General features: G+C 38.5%; 1 protein-coding gene across 2 annotated transcripts; it reads right to left on the reverse strand.

Annotated features, from left to right (window-relative positions):
- Positions 1 to 325: 325 nt before the first annotated feature.
- Positions 326 to 21,103, reverse strand: LOC140935416 (uncharacterized). Of its 2 annotated transcripts, none has more exons than XM_073384967.1 (22): positions 20,780 to 21,103; positions 18,546 to 18,611; positions 15,886 to 16,017; positions 14,482 to 14,517; positions 13,439 to 13,533; positions 12,834 to 13,094; positions 12,364 to 12,436; positions 11,562 to 11,664; positions 10,721 to 10,803; positions 10,362 to 10,460; positions 10,193 to 10,265; positions 9,322 to 9,439; positions 8,263 to 8,325; positions 7,475 to 7,526; positions 7,072 to 7,143; positions 6,453 to 6,484; positions 4,659 to 4,740; positions 4,259 to 4,381; positions 3,227 to 3,325; positions 2,536 to 2,627; positions 1,918 to 2,025; positions 326 to 1,052 (listed from the first exon to the last, which is right to left on the reverse strand). In XM_073384967.1, the coding sequence occupies exons 1-22, from the start codon at positions 20,963 to 20,965 to the stop codon at positions 929 to 931; spliced, it is 2,172 nt and encodes a 723-aa protein (XP_073241068.1). In that variant the 5' UTR covers positions 20,966 to 21,103; the 3' UTR covers positions 326 to 928. The 2 variants fall into 2 exon arrangements, with proteins under 2 accessions (XP_073241068.1, XP_073241067.1); XM_073384966.1 differs by having other exon boundaries at positions 14,482 to 14,526.
- Between the last annotated feature and the right edge of the window lie 1,002 nt (positions 21,104 to 22,105).

The following is a 22,105-nucleotide window of genomic DNA, read 5'->3' on the forward strand; positions in this document are numbered from 1 at the left end:
TATAATTTTCAGATCACTAGAATTTCAGCTAGAAAATCCTAACAGATAAAAAATTTATAGGGGATAAAAATATGCCTATATCTACCATTTAAATAATAAAATACGTTCAATAATGCTTTGTTTAAGTGGTTTTGAACTATATTCTCGTTGAGTGCCCCTACTAAAATGTTCTACAATTGGTATAGGATTTAATGGAGCAGAAACCAATCGTAGAATTGCACACATTTTAGGCATCCTACTGTAGCAACTACTATAATTTGCAGGCTGTCCACTTTGAATTCACCATTATACGTAAACCAAGACAATACACGTATTAACAGTGGCATTCCATTGATAAACACGATTTTTTCATTCGAACATCTCCTATTTACAATTTTTACAATTTAAATATATTCTCTTTACAACCAGAAAAGACAATTCTAGCTACAAAAATTTGAATTTTAACTAGTGCATTTTTGCTTTAAGAGCATGTCACTATTTCATACTCGGCACAGTATTTCACACTTCTCTACAGTAAGACAGTGGAGTAAAACTGTCGTCGCGCTCTCAGTTGTTGGAAGATGATGATGTTGATGATGATGATGATGACGATGATGAGGGAGATGATAATTATGCCAACAATGATAAAAAGGCCCGAACTGTTACTAACTGCCTATTCTCTCATTTCTAAGGACGCAGGATAAAACACGTGCATTTAGTGTGCAGAAAACATTGTCGTCGACCACTGCCGTTGTATGTGTTGTTCAGTCCAGTGTCTTCACAAGCTTCTGTACAGTCGAAGCTCTTGACAATGCCAGCCATCTTGCATTGTGGGCAGAGGTAAGTGGCCGCCAGTTCGACTGTGTTAGGTTATTTCGTAGATGCAACTGCTAAAATGAAGCAAGACATGGCAACTGACGTTCATAGGTAAGCGATCCATAGAAAAGACTCATGAGTTAAAATCCCAAATTCGAACTCTGTGATCAAAAGAAACGCTGATTATTCTAGTGGAATCCACGTGAATGCAGTTTACATTATCCCTGTGGCCTTTCAAGGTCTGAATGCAAGAAGCTCTGGAAATAAAAACAACAGATATTTTGTCAGTCCATCCATGATTTCCTCACAGAATTAGAAAGATGTTTCCTGTCACCTATTCGTCTACTTATCCATTCACCCATCCATCAACCGTAAAACCAGTCAATTAATGACAAAATATATCGTCAGTCGACACATCACGACGGTGGAGAGTGTTTTCTACAGACTGTATTTCATTTTTTTTCAGTGCGATGCACTATTAACCTTTATGCATTTTTACGTCAGACAAACAAATTTCAACACCACGCTTTGTTTTACAATTGTAAATTTTCAAAGTCTTTACGTAAATGAATTCCCACAGCAGTAGATCTGAAAGAATAACTATGCACGAAGAGTGATAATGCAAAGAATGCTGTTCACAAAAGAGGCGTTGTGGTGAAACGTGCTCGTCTGACGTAATAATGCATAAGGGCTACTGAGAAGACACAAGACAGTCTACGTCAAATAAAGTGTTAGAAAAACCCAAAGGAGTATACTTCATTAAACAGGAACTGATTCATTAGTATCCATGATTCTCTTTGGCCACAAATGAAGACTAGGAAAATGACTGCAATCGTCTCCAAAAAGGGCCCATTGCTTTAAAAAACTGGGATCATACGCTAAATCCGCCAGCATCTTAGCGTCTGTATCATGGAAGATCCATTTTTCCTCAGGGGAGGGGTGAGTGTACACAGACTTGTGAACATTTTCGAGAAAGGTAGCGGGGTGGGGGGGGGGGGGGGGCTGATAGGCACTTAACAAGACTTGTGGAAATGGCTTTTTTACGTCATAGAGTTTCTCCAACCGCATTACAAATAACTTTAAAATAATTTTAATTAAGAAAGATAAAAATCATGTACTTACTGTTCAATATCCCAGTACTTTATCAAGCCGTCTTTTCCAGCACTCACAATTAATCCCGCCTCTTTCCTTCCATTCACCATCATAAACTTTAACTTCACAGATTCAACCCTAAAGAGAGCAAATGTTTTCACGACCCATGACTTCAGCGCTATTTGATCATAATCCTAAAATTCTTTTAAATCAAGTTGAACACTACAGCTTGAATTAAGTTAGACAATACAGTCAACTCGGCTCTCAAGACGAACACCTTTGGGGCAGTGTCTTTCTTAGAGAGATGTCCACTGATCTAGACAGTCAAATAGAAGGCGGATAAAGAACTGTCGGGAACCAATGTTAGGTGGCCGTCTTATTTCATTGCCCGTCTTAATTTAAGAGAGACTTCTCTGTATAATCTAATTCAATAAAGGCTGCTTTGGCAATTGGGCATACAGAACTCACTACCATGATTTGCTTGAGTAAGCATTATAGAGCGACCGCAAAATAATAGCTTACCAGTGAGCAACTGCCCAATACCCAAATCAACCTTTATTGTTGAATCAGGTATTTTATATGTTCTGTCGGCATTCTCTTGCACCATAACCTTTCATCTTTCTATGAGCAAAAAGCACAGGTTTCTACCTGTTTTTGTGTCCACTGAACTCGTTTATACAGGAACCAGTTTCTAAATTCCAAAGCGACACCATGGTTCCCGATCCCACTGCCAGGTGTCCCTGATGGAAAACATACATTAAAACAAATGAGCAAAGAAGTCAAGGAAGTTTAAACCAAAAAACCTTAACTCACTTACTAGCCAGTTTAAAGCTTACCATCTTTGCATGTAATCTATATCGCCACGTTTAAACCAATCTGTTCTGCTCATTTCATCAAACACCACAGCACCTAGTCAGGTCTGCATCAGCAAGCCTTCGCAATTTTGACAGTTCTGGTCGATGCCTTTACAATAATTCACCCAGGTTTGAGCAAGGACCTTGATAAGTCGCAATATCATTACAGTAACCAAGAGAAACTCACAGAAAATTACGAAATATTTGTAAAATCTGGATTGTAGAGGAAGGCGAATTATAATAAGGACGTCCCAGGACTCCCGGTTTCTGAAAAATCGTTTCTCTCAGCTATTTTACAAATGAAAAAGTTCATGGACTGTACAAAAGTATATTCACTCCCGGACGTACCGTGTATGTATATGACTGTCGTTATCCAAAGGGGGTACAAAAGGTGACCGGCTCAGTGGTTAAACCCAAGAGGCGTTTTCTTAGGATTGAATTCAATTCCTTGTAACGGTCCTAACGAATCCCTTACGGTCTCTCACCTGATCATAGCTAACAGTAGTCACCGTCGAGGCGGATGACTGCCCGATATTAAATGACGAAAGACAAGAGCCCGTGGAAACATCCCAAACACGTACAGTCTGAAAGAGACAAATCATTAGATCCAAGAGACCATGAGATGCTTGTCCAACCGATTTCGTTCCCAGGGTGCCTCTTCTTTCTGACCCTGGGGCGAGAAAGAGGGAACAGGAAATGACTCATCCACGGTCGACTTTCATAGTCCCCCTTCTCTCTTCGTGCGGTTGGGTATAGAACTGGACACGAGGCAGGGACGGAAACAAGAAGACCCTGGAAAAGAGCTTTCAGCTTGTCTTCGAATGGTGTTTGGAAACGTCCTAACAACTGAACTACTGTCAACTAAACTTCTCTAAATGAAAAAAAGACTGGCGAAATTGTTCTTATGATAAAGTGGCATTTTTCCAAGAACTGCTAACATAAAGAAACAACGTTTTCTGCTTAGAAAATAAATATCTTGTCTGGTTACCACGTTGAAGGTTGAAAATCTAAAGAATTTTGATGAAGGCACCATGAAAGGCCCAATCAGGGCAACAGAAAGACTGGTAAAAGTGTTGTGGCGCTGCCGCCACGTTACAGTCTTAAATACATTAGAGAAATTAAGATTCACGGTTACGCCAAACGGCAAACGCGAATTTGTACCACGTGACCAAGTTTTTCCCTTAATTGTCGTTAACTGTTTATTACTTCAACTAAAAAATGAGTAGTTTCACGCCAGTTTTATGCGTAGGAATTGTTCTGGACAGTTTTTATCTGCTTATTTTCTATTTTGAGAAATTCTCAACTTAGATCTGACGTTGGCCGTTTGGCCTAAACGTTAATCTTAATCGCTCTATGAACTATGAACGCGTTTGAATCCCATTTTTTCCACGGCTTATGCACTCTCCATCCACATTTGAAGGTGCAGGTCTAAATAACTCCCGCAATCCCTGAGCGGATTTATATCTAACCTACTACATTTGACAACTACTACGTTAATAACAACAAAATACACATACTCTATCGCCAGATCCAGTGAATGCTCGTTTGCACTCGTCATCCAAATCAACGCAGAAAACACAGCCATTGTGTCCCACCAAAGAGAAGAGAGGTTTGCATTGACGAATGTTCCAGATTTTACCCTGGAAGAGATGATGAATGAAATAAAAAGTTCAACGTGGACTTATTTATTCCAACTAAAGTCAGTCAACAAAGAAAAACGTTTGACAAAACGTTGGCATCTTGTTTACGATTAGCGGTGTGCCTTCGTTCTCAAAAATTGCGCTCAAATGCCAAGATGCAAAATATGGGCAAGAAGTGTCGGGATGTTAAGGTTATCAAAGAGAGTGGGTTACGTTTTTATGAAAACCTGCGAATTTGCAAGTGTTTTTTCGAGCTAAAAAGTAACTTTATCCTGACCGTTTTGTCGCTTGATCCGCTGACAAGAAAATCCCCTTTTCGTTCGATTGCCCAGACTGGACCTTCGTGCCCTATTAGTATTCTGTGAACAAAAAAGCACAAAATTCACAGACTGTTATAATCACAACATCTCGTTTAAGCTTCTTCTCCTTTGCACCCTTTAGTCTTACTCCTTCCACCTGAAGTCAAAATGTAATAGTTAATTTTTCCTATTTGTCTCGCTATATTTCCAAGGTTGTATTTCAGTACTTAGTATCTCGACAATGTGTGATGATGGGAACTGACAAATAAACACAACTTTAAACTCTCTGGGTTACAAAGAACCTTTACGTCATTCTTCCGGCCTCCGTTGAGCAAGCGCGAGACAGGGACAGGGTACAACTTGGGCACACGAGATGGGAAAAGTGTGAGGGCAACGCGTAATTCATTCACTCGAGCTGTGGAAACAGCCTCCAATTTTCTTCCAGGGCTGACGCTGTTACGCCGCAAAATGTAACAATTGACGCAAAATGTAACATTAACGCGAAATGTAACAACTTTTGACGCGAAATGTAACATTAACCCGAAATGTAACAACTTTGGACGCAAAATGTAACAACTTTTTAACGCGAAATGTAACAACTTTTTGACGCAAAATGAAACAATATTTTTAACGCGAAATGTAACAAGCAAAATGTTACAGCCTTGAAATAACTGAGAAGCTAGGACATGAACCTTGTAGATAATGTGTAAATTGTCTGGTGGTTACAAAAACAGTTATTCATAAAGTTTTCTTATGTCAAATAAACTTACGAAAGGTCGTAAAACAGGTGATAAAGTTACAAGTCATGTATAACCTTGGAATAGTAGTATGGACAATAACAACAACGCTAACTTATTGAACATAACGTAAGTCAAAAGAAAATTTTGAACGTAGTGAATAACATAGATATGAAATTTCTCATTTCTTACCGGACTTCCATGGCCAGTAAATGTGAGAAATTTCATACCAACCCAGTCTTGCTGTCTCAAAACTTAACCATGCCAACGCCCATTTAACATTGTTGATTATCTCACGCAGTCGGATGACTCCTCCACTACACTTTCCTTTTAGGGAAAAGGGGAGGAGGTGGGTAAACAGACAACGTCGGATAAAAACAGAAAGCATCTTCACTCGATGAAAGTGTGAAAAGAATGATCAGTAATCGATATTCGCCTCGATTTCATACGGGCTCAACTCCCTAGAGGGAGTATGCTAAAAATGTACCATCCTAACCCATCTAATCCGTCATGGATTATGTAACGCCAACTTTCTTTTAAGCGTCACCCATAAGTACAGAAAGATATACTAAACAACAATTCGTTGAACTGTTTCAGGATTTAGTTACTATTATCGAAAAACGTTTTGTAAGTTTATTTGACATAAGAAAACTTTATAAATAAACTGTTTTTGTAACCACCAGACAATTTGCACATTATCTACAAGGCTCATGTCCAAGCTTCTCAGTTATTTCAAGGCTGTAACATTTTGCTTGTTACATTTCGCGTTAAAAATATTGTTTCATTGTGCGTCAAAACGTTGTTACATTTCGCGTCAAAAAGTTGTTACATTTTGCGCCAAAAGTTGTTGCATTTCGGGTTAATGTTACATTTCGCGTCAAAGGTTGTTACATTACGCGTTAATGTTACATTTTGCGTCAATTGTTACATTTTGCGGCGTAACAGACGCCCTTGCTTCTCGCTTCTCGCGTCTCACGCCGTTCTCACGTTAAGCGTACGTCATTGGTCACCACTGTCCACACTTAGATGACTTACCTCACACACATATTTGTCCGCAGACTCCAAAGCTTAAAAGGAAACACAACTTTGAATTATTGAACAGCTATTGGCTCTAACGCCTAATTGCCTAATTGTCATTGTCCCTATATACATCGGCTGCATTTTAGTAACCACTTTTGGGGAAGAAAGATTGAGACTGTTCCTCAACTACTTCTTTGGAAACCAAAACACGGCAAACGCTTAAGGGGTCGCCCATGCAGCAACAACATTCACTGACCAACTAGAGAGGCTAATACCGGTCTTTGGAGTTTCAATTATGGAAAGGTAAGATAGAAACCTATTTAAACGATATAGCCCTACCATGGAAAAGCGCGCACACACACACACACACAAGAAAGAAATCTCTCTACATGGCTAAAAGCATATCACTGTTCTAGATAAACTCCCTTCTCAGGTTAAACCAGAATTTCGTTTGTCTCCTCAGTATGAGTAATTAGGGGTAGGAAACAACAGAAAATTCTGATTCAAACTAGGTTGAACTCTGGTTTAACCTGAGAACAAATTTCACCTATGCAACCACTGGCCCGATCACTGTTATAGTTCTGCTTAGCTAGAACACCAGGCAGCAATGTCCGTTATAAACTGAAATCCTTACCCTGATCGTTTTGTCGTATGAACTGCTTATTACAATTGTACTAGACAGGAACCGTAGACTCCAGATACCGCGCTACAAAACCAAAAAAACATCAGTGATGCTTACCATCTGAAAACATAAAAAAACTGACCAACCAGCCGGGGTCAATCCAAGAAAACGTTAATACGAGTAATGTACAGGTTTGGCTATTGTTTCAGACTCTAAAATAATAGTTACACTTGTGATTGTAATTGCAGAAAGTTTATACGAATTGATTACAGATTTTTTTTTCTCTCGCAGTGAGCGTAAAGATCAGTCCATAAATCATTTATACGTAGGCAATACGATCCCTAAAACAGTGATACAGTAAGAAAAGTGTATGTGGGTCTCATGTATAGTCAGTAGGTGCAGCAAAATGTCCTACCGTATGACCTTGAAATGTCTGGACCAAAGCTCCGGTATTGGCAGACCAGATTCTGTTAAAAATATAATTTAACAGTTACATATAACTAATTTTGACCTAAAATGTAACCATACTGTCATTAGACAATTATATATCATTTTAAAGAAACGTTTGTCAAACAAAAGACCCATCAAGTACAGAGTAGAAAGCCTTTTCGGTCCGAAGCTCAGCGGCAATAAACGCACTTGGCAAAGGGTTGATGTTCGAAAAAGAAAAGCCGAACTAAGCTTTATAAGTAATATTATACCAGTGACAAAGAGTGTAAAAAGATGAAAAATAAAGTAAAATAAAATAAATACACAAGTGATCCGTTATAGCCTTATTTGACTCTACTGTTGTAAGGTATAAAATGTCTGATCATTATAATATACTCATCTTAACTCTTGAACTTTCACCTTTAATAAAATCGCTTTGCCCACATTTCGTTCTTATCTTTAACCCACAGAGGGTTTGTGCGACTGCACTGGTTTGGAGATTCGTTCCCACGGTTTTTTTAGGAGGGAGGGGGGTGGGTTAGGGCTTAGTCAGGAAGCGCAAACTGATAGATTAGCTTGACTTACTTCCTTTTTTCATTTTTTCCTTACTTCATTTTTGTCATTATAGATTCGTTAGTTACCATATCGATCTATGTAAGGTATTCTGACGGCAATGAACACGCAGCCGGGTTCATATTAAGAGCTGCACCCCTCAGCCAGCTCACTCCTGTCACGTCGAGTCATGAAAATAAATAGGAATGTTAGTTTGCTTACTTTATTGTTCTGTCGAGGCTTCCAGTTGCAATGTAGTTCTTGTAAGCGCACACGCAAAGGACACTACAGAGAAACGAGACAACTAAAAATTTTACAACTCAGATAGCGCTCAAACGTCACATAGCGCTATCCAACAGATATATCACTTTCCAGTGGACAAGTACTAAGGGAATCAATTGTGTTTTCCACTAGGTAAAGATTTATCCAGTGCATGGATAGATTTATCCACCTTTTAAACACTTGGGGCCTGATCTACCTTTCCTTCGCGAACATAGCTGTCAGCTTGCTTCTCTCATAGTGCAAAATACAGGTCACAGGTCACAAGTGCAGGTCACTGTTCTATTGATAAATAACTCAACTAAACCGTTTTCCCTTAAGCAAAAACTTTATTTCAGATTGTGATTAAGGTTAGGAGACAATTTTAGTGTTGTTTATTTACCGGAGCACGGTTACCGGTACTCTAACTCCTGACTTGTGACCCAACTTACTTGTGACCTGTGACCTGCGTTTTGTACCTGCCGTCTGTTATATCATCAACGGAAAGCCTAAATTTTCGTCAGTGCATATTCTACAAAGATGTAACACAAGGTAATAATTAAAAAATAAATAAATGATTGTAGTGGTCGACTGCAGGGCTGTCACGGCTTCCTCTCAAGAAAGGGGTGGTGGATTCGTCAGTCTTACTACCGTTCAGTCGTTTCACACGGAAAGAAACAAAAGGCAACCAATGATAGTTATCAAATGATTGTTCAAAGAGTGCGTTTGAGTAACTGGAAATGACTACCTTGAGGTAGTTTTTCTCCGTGGCAATGAAATACATTTTCAAGCGATCAGAAGACTGGGACACTGTACACTTCAAATTGATAACAAACAGTTGTGTTGGTTCTTAAGCGTCTCGACGGCTCATCTCCACGTCCTTGTTTACATCCTCAGCCCAAACCCACCATATCCCCTTCATTTTTCATGGTAAAACAACCACCTTCATTCTTTTAGTTAACAGTTTCTTTTTAGATTTAAACAAAAGCTTTACATGTAGGCTCCCTAGAACAGTTTACTCACTTGTGCTTATGACCGGCCATGTCAGTGACTTTACAGCGGCCATTCGCCCAGTTTCGCTTCAAGGTCAAATTATCTCTGAATATGTCCTTCCATACTGCAGGCATGCTCAGAGGTACACCTTTAATTTTGTGCAAACAAATTCATATTTATATGCATTCTTCAAAGCATCTAACAAAAGCTAATCGACTGTAACTTTGTAGCTAACATGGCGAGAGAAACGATTGTTCTATTTTTCCTCGAAATATGACCAATATTCAAAGCACGGTTTGGGGGCGAGATCATCGCTCATCGCTTCACAGATTTCAGCCAAAGATGAAAAATAAAAGTTGTCAACGACACGCAGTCTACGTGTAACATTTTACACTCAGTTTTCGAAAATTCGCGTTTATCTTCTCGTATATTTTTGCGTGTAGTTTTTACACGCGTTTCGCGCGTGTATTAATCCTGTGATTCGCGTGTAATACAGCAGATTTACACGGAAGAAAATGCATTCGTGTGATGCTGCAATTCCCGTGGCCTGTACTGCAAATTATCATTTATTCAGACATCCCGCCTGAATGAATTTCCCACTCCAGAAACTATAAGGGGAATGGGCACAAGCCTTCGGCGCAAATGATTTCTGGAATCGTTTAGGTGGACTTGAGCGTTACTTATGATTGGTCGATAGTATTCAAGGCGACCATTAACCAAATATAAGTAACGATTGTCAACTCAAACGATCACATGTATCGTTGCGTTGAAAGCTTGTAGCCAATCTCCTTAAAGGTTCTGAAATGGGGAAGTGAACATTTTTTATCTCTCGGCAAATTGTTCATTACAAGCTTCGAAACAAAACAGAACAAAACAAACTGACACTTTATTCAAAACTCACCAACGTAGGTTTCTTGACATTTGGCCTGCCACAGCTCATCTCTTGATGCAAGGCGACGCCAAGTTTTACTCACCTGAAACAAATCAAGTGTAACTCACGCTACTATTTTTTTTTCACTGAAAACATCTGGGAAATTTCAAGATGCGTTAAATACATGTACTATCTTTACCTGGCAAACTATCAGAAGTTCCTTGGGAACTAGATAAGACAAAATGCGGATAGCTAACGGCTCCGGGAGCAGTGAAATGAAATCTCGATACTGTTTAACCTGCAAAGTAAGTACAAAATATAAAACAGTGTAAGTTACACAAAAATAATTCATTTATTCATTCAAAGAGTTAAAAAAGTCGCGGGAATAAAATAGGTGATCAGGTTCATGTAACGATGAGAAGAGTAACCGCTACCGCGGGTAATCCAATTCAAGCTCTGACTTACTGAGCAGATGGTCTCTGAAAGAGACTGAGGATCTTAAAGAAAAACACGACTACCAGTATTATTGATGTAACTTTAATGTACTGTAAAACTTACAGCAAGAAGTCCAGAAAGAAAGTAAAGTTCGCTTGGCTCAAGAACCCTCAAGAAAAGCTGAAGGAACTCGTTTTTCTGCCAACCTAGAAGAAAAGTGAAGATTACTTCGGAAAATCATGGCGCTAAACAGCTAAACGTATTTAGAAAGCAAAAACAGCTGAATTCCACTCATAAGAAACGTATTTTCCTTTTTGAAGGTGACTTTTTCAACCACGAATTATAACAGCTGCGGAGTTCACTTTCAACCGTGTAGTTTGATTGTACTTTTAAAGGCAGGACTTTATGGCAAAAAAATGGACAGAGGTAAACATGATAATACAGCATAAATAGCTGTTACGTAAGGAAAAGAAATTTGGGGAGCTTGTGCCTTTATTTCTTGAAAATGGAGCAGTATGACCACTTAGCTAGCATCCATTGGTCCAATATTGGAGAGATTAAGCTTCACGTATGCGCGAAGCTGACGAACGTCAGATTCAAGTTGAGAATTTCTCAAAATAGAATATGAGTAGATCAAAACAGATCGAAACAATTCTTATATTATGGATAAAAAAATGTGTGAAACTACTGATTTATGTGTAGAAATAATGAACAGTGAGCGACAAGTAAAGGGGAAAATTGGTCACCTGGTACACATTCGCGTTCGCCGTTTGACGTAAACCGTGATGCTTAATCTCTTTATTCTTGCGTCTGACTTTTAAACTTCTCAATTAATCATAATAAGCGTGAAGTGTGCAAACTGGCTGTGCTAATTTATGACTTGCTGAATGCAAAAGTCGTTTAATTCTTTAATATAAGAAAATCAATGAATTCAATCTGAATCAGAAATTTTACAGGTGCTTACCGCTCCACTGCTGTTCAAACCACTGAACAAGACACTGAGCGTTCTCCGGAAACGAACCCGAATACAAAGCGGAGCTAGAATACTGCTCGGTTTTAGTTCGAACCTGGAGGACAAAAAAGTACGTGTAAATAGACTAATACGCACTTCACAGCGGGCAATTCTTCTAGTTCTCAGAGCGACCAGTTCAGTTAGCTCGCTCATGGACTTCACCACACTAGATAACCTGTTCCAGGCGTTCAGATAGTAGAGCGCGGCGGTCAGATGGTGGGGAGCAAACGCAAACTCATCCTTGATTCAACTGCGCCGTGGCAAAGTATTAAAACGTACATTTTTCACGTATTCATTCCTTGTTAATTGATAAAAATTCGAAGTAGGAGCAGCAAAACAAATTTTTTATGTCCTTCAAAGAGTCACTTTTAACACCATTTTACATGTACCGGTTTCCCGGTACAGGAAGATCTACCATGCCGTTTGAATAGTGGAATACACAACCAATTACGTGGATCAGAGTAACTAGCTTCGTGACCAGTAAACACATAATTACATCTGTACGGCGAAGCCAAACGTCGAACTTTTCATGAGACAAACCAGAGTCTAATTTGGGTCGATTTAAATTAAGTTAAGATCGTCTGATGCGTCAGACGTCGAACTTAGGACGCGTCCAACCAATCAACTGAAACAGACCAAAAAAAAAATTCATAAATTTTATCCCGAGTGACACTAAAATTAGAGTTTGCTTCGTCTCAGGAAAAGTTGTTCGTTTGGACTAGGCCTTATATACATAAACATGAATGAAACTTACATGCCTACGTTGACTCCACGTTGATTTTGTGAAAGATACGCTGGGACATGACTTAGATTTATACAATCTTTTCCTGTAAAAAAAAAAAAAGGAGTCAGACCAAGGCGTGATTTTCCAGGTTGAGTTGGTTCAAAACATGTTAGCCAGAGGATTTGAATTTCACAGTGTCTGACGCTGCAGGTGTACTTGGGTGCTCTCTAAACACTGTAGTTAAAAGCCAATTTCTTCTTGGCAATTTTAAACTAGGGACAAAAATTTATTGCTATTAGTTTACTTCAAGCCAGGTTTTTATTCAGTGTCGCTCAACACAGCCCGAGATCCGAGACCGGACAGAATCATTCGTAAGGTGAACAAAAAACTACTTTTGAGAAGACTTGCTAGGGAATTCCAGGTCCTCCAATCACCACAGGATAAGCTTTAAATGCAATCGGCCCCCTGAGCCTGTTGTGTCCGCTGGGCGACATGCTTACCATGACGTCACATCCTCTGCTTTCTCGCTGGTAGTAGTTGCGGGGTTTAGCACGTCTTTTCTGTATTCATTCTGCATGTGGCGTCTCACAGCATGGTGGTAAGATGTTTTGGTAGCCCCACCGGGTGGGGCTGATCGACTGCCAGCAAGTCGCCCAAAGGACCTCTTTTGGCTACCAACACTAGAAATACCAGGCAACTTGACGCCAAAATATGTTGTCTTTGACTTCCACGATCCCCTAGATTCTACTCTTTCAGGAGAACTGTGAATCAAGAAACAATCGTTAGAAGGCAGTAAAATAAAGTAGACGCGAATGTCTGTACTCATTTGGTATATTTATACATGTACGCATATTCACTGTGTAGGAAGACTACAGCAAAGACTACAGCAACAAATCTGTTGACGTAAGGCGTTAAATAGCTAAGGCTTGATCTTGAATTTCTTAATTTTGCTCGATTTTTTGAAACCATATACGTTTGAATTACAGGCAAAAGAGCGTTGAGGACAATGGAAGGGAAGAAAGGAGAGTTCGAGCCTTTTCTTTTTTTCCCATCGTCCCCCCGCGCGCTAAATACTTCTTTAAAGCTACTTAAAGCATATACTTACATTGTTCCCTTGATGGTTTCTCGAGATGGAGCAGCGCGGGAGGGAGATTTAACGATTGGTAAAACAGCTTCACACGTCCAGTTCTTCACTTCACCCTATTCGACAAACAAGAAATTTATTTTGGGCCTTTTTTAAATAGATCGAGAAAACGTTATCAACATTGTGCATTTCAACTTCAAATCTATAGGCACTAAAATAACTCAGGTGAATAACTAGAGTTCGGAATGGCTAAAACACCGCCGTGCAGCGTAGGTCACTTGGGAAAGGGCTGGTTTGCACAGCGGAAGGCCAAGGGTTCAATTCCAGGGCTTTTATACAGAGACTTCTAGGAAACTTGTACATGTGGTATTTTTTTCTCTCTGAAACGATTAGAGCTTCCTGGCGTTGACCAAGTAATACTGAATGGCGTTCCGGTCTGTAGCTGGGTTTCGCGGGATACTACAACTTACCATAAATCAAGTAACAGTCGGCACCAAGGCGGCTGAAAATGGCGGGAACGTTCGTGCCTTCTACTTAACTTTTCGAAGTCGAAGAAAGAATTGAAGGTAATATGATTGTGTTAAGTTATTAACAGAAGCAAATAACCCCGATCGGGGTTATATGCTTCTGGTTACTGAATGTTTCTACATTTTTTTTTGAAATTTTGTTGTGCATAATGTAAAATGTGAAATGTATTTTGCGCCAAATGGTCAAGAGTGCAGCACTCAATAAACTCTAAAAAAAAGAAAAAAACCGTGAAGAACATGAAAACAAAACAAAGCAAAAACAAGTTGTAAAAAACAGGCTTCATAGATTCCTGTAGTGTTAGACAAGTTATAAACTAAATAAAAATGAACATTATAAACTACATGTATATTTATCTGGGACGACGGTCATGGATTTAGGGTATACGGTATATTGGGGTGTAGAATTTCCTTCGAATATGTAACCTTCTCCCACAAAATAATTTAATTGGTAAAAATGTTGAAAAGATGTGTTAAGCATTATGCATGAGAACTATTATCAAAATATATTGGTTAATAATATTTATGCATGTATCTGACCTCATCATGTAGGATAGCACTTTCAACTCTGTGCAGCTTCCAGGCCTGACAGAAAACCAAAAAAAAGGTAATTTAAGCATAAATTCTTACAATGTAGGTCTGGAACTTTAACAGTGTCTCACTGTCTACACACACACCCTGTACCTGCCTACTTCCTACCGGCCCTACTTGTAGTGAGGTTGTTTTCTACATGTATAACATGTACATGTGTGGTTCAGCTTTATACTCTTTGGTTTAAGCTAAATTTTATTAATTCCCTTAATTCCCCTTACAGGGCTGTCATTTAGAGGTGGGGGCTGGGATTTCCCCCGGTTACTATGAACAAGGACCCTGGCTACTTTCATAGGCAAATAGAAGAAAAATAGAAACAAAAAAAAACTCCCTAGCTGTTTGATTCCCTGCCTAATTGTCGTATTTATCCAGCAACTTGAAATCTTGGTGACAGCGTTGACCTTAACTGATACGTCCACATTTTAAAATATTATACAGCTATTTCGAGAAAGGTTGTCGGAAAAAGTGCACGCGACAATCCCGAAAGGCATTGTGGGTGGTTTTAAGTTCACTGTTCGTTAAAGAAATTTGAAAGAATTGGTACGAAAGGCCTTGGAAATGTGTTTGCGTGTGCTAAAGGAAAGCAACAAAAGTAGGTTCGACAGCTACAGTCATCAGAAACAGTGTATTGATCATATCCCATATTACCTTTCGGGATTGTCGCGTGCACATTTTTCCAACAACCTTTCTCAAAATACCTGTAAGCAATTATTATATTATGTATTAAAGGAAAATCAACTCAAACCAATGTAAGAGAAGAAGAGTCCACTTGAATGATCATGCTCTCCCCAATCTCTGATTTTAAAAGAATTTTATATAGTACTAGCACTGATCTTTTAGAAATGTCTTTACAAAATGGGATATGATCAGGTCTTCACTGAAAAATCCTGGCTGCCTCAATCAGGATAGAAATCTCGTGCCTTTTTGACCCAAAAAAACCTTGGCAGGTAATTCAATGATCATTTTTCTTACAGCATATGCGTAACTAGTCATGTAGGGTTAAAAGTCTGGACAATACAAAACATCATTGCTTTTAAAGAAATTTGGAATCATTATACGTTTCCGGGACCTGCCCACCTACCCCTCCCTTAAGCCAACATTAACACTTGCCTCTCACTTAACATTATGTTGGCTTAGGGGAAGGGTAGGTGGGCAGTTTCCCAGAGACGTATAATGATCCACAGTTTATCCCTCATGTATGTTACAGGTTAAAATTAAATTCAGGTTAAAATTTTTTAATCTAAAAGTATCTGGATTCTCAATTTCCTTCCTTTTGCTAGCCCTAATTCATGGATAATTTAAATTAGGGCTAGGAGACAAAGGAAGACCTACATGTATAACACCTATACTTACCCTGTATCGAGGCTTTCCAAGCTTCTTATGAACTTCTCTGCAGAGGGGTGTTGACACAGGACTAAATGAGCTTCTTGGAAATGCATTAAGGGAGCTGTACATAAAGTCTCTGTGTAATGTTGGTTCAACCACCTAAATGGATGAAACATGTGAAAATGTAATGTACACTAATGATTGCATTTTGATTGAATGTCTTGCAACAACTCATTATAAAGAAATTATAATGATAATTATGCATCTTACATGTCATAAAAAAGACATCAGTTTGGGCTCAATTCCAGTCACTCACTCAAGTCCAATTTTCCTCCCTGAGAAAAGCTAACACTGGGGACATTAAGTATCCAAAACTATTGTCTAACAATCACTTCTACCAGTATAACTAATATGGGAGTGATCAAAGGTCTGCATGTTGTATGTGCATCAGCTTAATCTTCCCCTTCAGTCCAGACTCACATTCTTGTTATTGGGTTGCAAAACTATATTTTGACATTGCTTCTCTCTGTCATAATTACCTGATCATTGTAAGTAAACAGTAATTTTAACTTTCACTAAGTTGTCTTTCACGTTGACAATGTATTTTAAGCAACATTAATTGTTAAAACAAGAACTAACAGAAAAAGCAAGTTTTACCGCAAACATGATTGACAGTTTAGATTCTGTCAATCAGTCAATCAATAATCTTTATTTATACACGATAAGTATTAAAGCGACGCTTCGCTTGTGGGGTCGTGTCTAAATAATTAAATAAGATAACTAATGAATTAGAAAATAAATAGGATATACACCAGCTAAAATCATATAGCTACTTACTACATACAAGTCTAAAACGATAAAAGCTTAAAATTCTAAAGTACAAGGTGGTACTCTAGTATCGACTAATTATTAACACTAATTATACTTAAAATCTTCCTCCCTTCTGGTTAATGTTTGAGGGGAGATACAGTCGAAATCTAGGTGTAGCAGAGTCTTTGACCGTCTTGCCATAATCGCATATTTCTTAACATTCTCTATATCTTCATTGAGTTGAGGAACCAACGTGTTCCAAACTATTGCTCCTCTACGAGCTACAGAGTTCCTCATGTAGTTGGTGTTAAAACGAGGGACATCAATTTTCAGTTTCTTCCTAAGTTGATATCGCTTGATGTTATCTGTATGGGAAAGGGAGTTGAGTGGAATCTACTTAAGCAATAGACCACACTTTCTATGGGTTTACCGACGTGATAACCCACGCGGGATGTTGGGAGAACACGAGAAAAGCTTGTAAATCATGAGCCGAAGGCGAGTGATTTACAAGCTTTTCAAGTGTTCTCCCAACATCCCAAGTGGGTTATCACGCCGGTAACCCATAGAAAGTGTGGTCTATTGCTTTTATAAAATAACGTTTAGTAGAATGGAGTATTTTAGGTAAAAAATATGGTTCTAGTACCGTGATCAAGTCACTTCTTCTCTGTAAAGTCATCATAAGCCAATCATGACTCACGACTTTAATAATAGCGTTGAACTTTCTCAAAACTCAGTTCAGTCAAACAACAAACAGCAGCACTTCAAAACAAGACTTTTTGCACTCATTACATGATAACTTATGAAAGCTGTTTTACAGGAAAAGTCAACACATATTCATGCGAACGTACAATGAAAGAATACGTTCATGGTTTGTTTACTACAGAAGCAGAAATTAATTGAACATCAGACTGTACGCAGCTGTATTTTGTTGAGTCGATCCGTAAGAATTTCGTTGTTACAGACGGAACTGGCAGCTATTGTAATAGAGGACTTCATTCACTTTTAACAAGCCGCAGTGGTTTAAGATCTGTTTTCTGGACTTTATTATGATCAAGAAATGCTGCGGTAACGACGTGGCTGCATTTGCGAAGTTGTCACATGTAACTTTATACGCACATACAGCGACCGATGGAAATATGTCAGTGGTGGAGTAAGGTTTCTTTGCCGTAGCCACATATTCACGTTAATATTTGTCGATTCGTGAAGTGAGGTGGTTTGAGGTAGGTTATGGCATCGATATCACCGAATAATTTGTGCAAATGTTGGAAAAAACCAGCCCAAAACTCTGATATCTTTCATCATCGTTGGCAGCTTGGTACAACTTACAGCGGCTGATTTTGTACCATATCTTGATCATAGATCTTTTTTTGGAACAATTTTTTTCATTAAGAAATTTAAGTTTGAGATAAAATAAATCAAGAATGCTAAAACTATCCATTTTGTAGCTTGTTGGCACATGGTTAAGTTTTCCTAGAGACTTTCTACACCAGAAATTCACACAGTTGTTGTCTTTCTCTGCGATTTGGCATCGTCGTGAAATGTAAACTGTTTTCCAGCTTTGTACTTTATAACTTCTAAAGCTATGGCAGTAGCGAATTGTGACGCTCAGTAATAAAATGTGGAAACCAACGCTTTTAATATTAAGAAGGGCTGGGTAAGTAACTTGTTCTATTTTTTTGCCTTTCTAAAATCTTTGTTTGCAGATCAATAGCCGGTTTTGTTTATGGCTCGGGGTCCGGATGCCTTTTTCTATGGGTTTACCGGAATAATAAACCATAGGTTTTTGACCAATCAGATCACGCGTACTATCTCAGTTATTTTATAACGCCAAATGGTCATTGCAGAAAAATTACTGCAGCCACTGTCTCTCAACTCACCGTCCACAGGAAAGTGATTTGTTCTTGATCACATCGGGGAAGAAGAAGATCAATCAAATTTCGTCTCTGAAAACCACAAAAGAGCAAAGTGAAATTACTGTATGTAAGTGATGCTGTTTACCCTTTCACAATATTTGAGCATGTACAATGCTGGTTCAACCTGCATTGTCCATTAAAATTTCTGGTATGTAAATGTACATACCAGGTTAATTCTTTTTTAAGGGAGGCGGCATGGTCAAGCGGTTAGAACATTAGACTTGCAATTCGGAGGCCCCAAGTTCAATTTCTGCCCTGACAGCTATTTAACAATTATTCCTCAAGCCCGAATGGGCTCTGACTCAATAGCCCATGAGACCAAAGGCTGAATGGGCTATGGACTTAGAGGCTATGAGGGCGAGAGGAATAATTGTTTTAGTAAAATCCAACTAGTTGGTCAAAAATATCGAGACACAACAACTTTAGCTAGCAAAAATGTGATTCAGCCGCCATTGTTTTGGTTTTCAAAGCCGCCACTTTTCGCTACTAGTGGGCTATAACATATAGCCTAGTAGTAGCTCAACCAATCAGAATGCAGCATTGATAATAGACCACTAGCTGGATTTTACTAATGTAGGTTGATTTGTTCTTGGTCCACCACGCTTGTAAATAGCCAGCTGGTTTGCCCTCGGCCAGTTGGGATTCTTAATCCGATTATGTTTAATTTAAATTTTTTGTCTCAGGCTTCTGCTCAGCCTACTAGCATTAGTGCTATAAATACTGCCAAGGGTAAATAACAGAATTTTTTTAAAAATTTATTTATTATTGATATTAAAAGTTGTCACATGAGCGCTGTCAGTAAGGGCTGGTAGCCGGCCAAAACCACTGGCTAGTTACCCATTCTTAGCCAGCTATACTTTCATCTCCTTCAACCGTAACTGCTAACAAAAAAAAGCACCATTGAGTAAAACTGAAAAGCATCTGTTTCCTAGATTTGAATGACATTGAACGCATACTTGGAAGGTTTAGGTCTGCGAAACATTCGAACCCTGCAATTTAGTTGTGGAATGCCTGGGACATTTTGATGGTATTGTTCCCAGTCTTGCCTGTATTATGACAAAAAAACATGGTGCAAGTTTCAAAGCTGCCTACTATTTATTATAAGCCTGCTACTTAAAACTTTTTGAAAGCCCTGCAGATGTCAGGCACACGAATTCACAGTATCTGACATTAGGGTCAAATTGTGCCAGGGGTAACATTTACTTTATTAACCCAGTCATTAGATAAAATTTGTATGTAAATCATTATGAAAAGAAACCGTAGCATCTCTCCAAGTGGTACCTGCAGTTTCCATGGAAACAGAATATGTCAGTTAAATTTCAAGTGCCCTTTTAATATTCTAGACTGATGAACATCAAAGATAAAAAATTGTGTCATTTTGCTATTACTGCAGTGTTATTAACAGTACCAAATTGTCTGTTTGTGGAAATGATGAAAGAGAGAGATAAGAAAGATTTGAGCCATCGTGCTCAAAATCCTTTAATCCTTCTTTTGAATTAAGATGTTGAACTGACCAAGGACAAACAAACCCTAAAGACAGCTGGCTTTCTGAATTCTCTGTCACGGGTATTCCTTGATGGTTATTGAAATACTTAGGCAACACTTATAAACAAAGTGGTATGAAGAAACGTCCCAATTGTAACACTAGTTATATAAGTTAGAATAATAGAAAAGGTCAGGAAACCCCATTTAGACCGGCTTATTACTGAGGTGTAAGAAATTAAATTTTTGTGAGCATTACCTTGAGTACAGAATAGTGCTTTTTAAAGCCTTTTTGAAAGCATTGAAGTCGACATACATATTGAATAGTTTAAGTTTTTAAGATAAAGGATCCAAGCGAAAACTACAGCTGTGAATCCATAGCAAACTGCAGAAGCTAACCGTGTAAAACTAACATTAACAGTGTCTGATATCTGTAATTAGCTTCCCTTTCTTCAGAAAAAAATAGAGGTTTTGCAAAATCAACTTCCTCAAAATTCAAATTAAAAAGGTTTAAGAGTGCTATGCAGCTAAGAAAAGCTGCTTAAACATAAGTATAAAAGTAAACGCAAAAGTCAATGAGGGCATAATTTACTGTAAACAAATACTCGCAGTCGGTCGGCATGTAAAATAAATAGCGAACTTCAAAAAGTTTTCGGCATGGCTGCAAGGTCGACGAGTCAATCTTTGTTAATTAACACAGTTTTATCTTAACTTACCACTTGGTCGCTCCATTTTTCCATCCATTGACAGAGATAATCCAACTGCTGTTCAAACTCGATCGTACTAAGAGGTCTGTGCTTACTAAAACCGTTCAGCATCGTCAGTGATTCCGCCAAGTCCGCGGTGTCGACTCGCGCTCTGAGATGCCGATGTCCTCCTCCATTTTGCGACTTTTTAGTCATAGATTTCTCCAAAAGGTCCTTTCTTTAAGACTTTTTTCATTAAATTGGTCATAATATTCAAAAAATGGAATGAAGGATGCCAATTTTTAAGGGAATTACACCAATTTACGAAGAGGTGCTTGGTTGGCAACCACGATTGTTTCCGTTCAAGTCGAAAAAAATTATGCTAATATATGCATCGGCATGTTTCTGCCGGAAGTAGTAACTCATAGGCACGCAATACTTGCAAAAACAATATTCCTGAAAACGGGAAGGTGTCCTTTCGCCTGAAAGTCGACTAGTCCGAAGTTGTTTAGCCCGGACGTAAGTCGATTCGCTCATGTTTATTTGTCGTTCTTTAAACCTGAAAAAAAAGAATATGCGTGTAAAGATAGCGACTGCACATGTGGATCAAAAATTTTTTCCTCTGAAACTTCTCCCCAAACATATAAAAGACTTACGTACTGGCGAAAACAACTTCGGCCGAATCGAACGACCACAATTCCCTACAAACCCTGCAGTATGGATAAACTCAGAAAAAAATTAATTGAGAGAGATTAGAGATTGGTTATAGGTGTGCAGAAAATTAGTCACAGCCTTTATTCTATTCACATCAGGTGTCCTCATATGAATGGAAATCTACTTGTAAATTAAAACAACACAAACATTTTGTTAAATGTGAGCTCAAAGACTGAGGCCTTAGCTCGTTTTCGGTCAGCAAATGATGAGAAACTTGTTGATCTAAATGACTTATTTATTTAACGGGCGTTATTCAAAAAAAATATATAAAAAATAAAACACCTTTGTTGTGAACGGAGAAATCACAACATTAGATCTAAGCCTTTCATGCAATTTAGTGTTTCTAAAGAACAATTACTCTCAATACCAATCAGAACTGAATACACTTCAAATAAAGCTTACTAATCAGGTCAAGTTATTTTGGATACGAAGTCGCGGACTGATGTCTACAGAATTGTCACTGATCCATTTTATGATAGCAGGCTAATTTTATGAATGAGGGATTGGAAACTTGTCAAAGCAAATGGGAGGCTTGTTCTTTGAAATTCGGTTGAACAATGAATCACCCATATTTTGCAAGTCTTCTTGAAAATTATCGCCGACGAATGGGCATGGATTCGAGTGTGTTGTCAATTCGAAAGG

This window comes from Porites lutea, chromosome 4, assembly GCF_958299795.1.
Source record: "Porites lutea chromosome 4, jaPorLute2.1, whole genome shotgun sequence".
Taxonomy (NCBI): Eukaryota; Metazoa; Cnidaria; class Anthozoa; order Scleractinia; family Poritidae; genus Porites; species Porites lutea.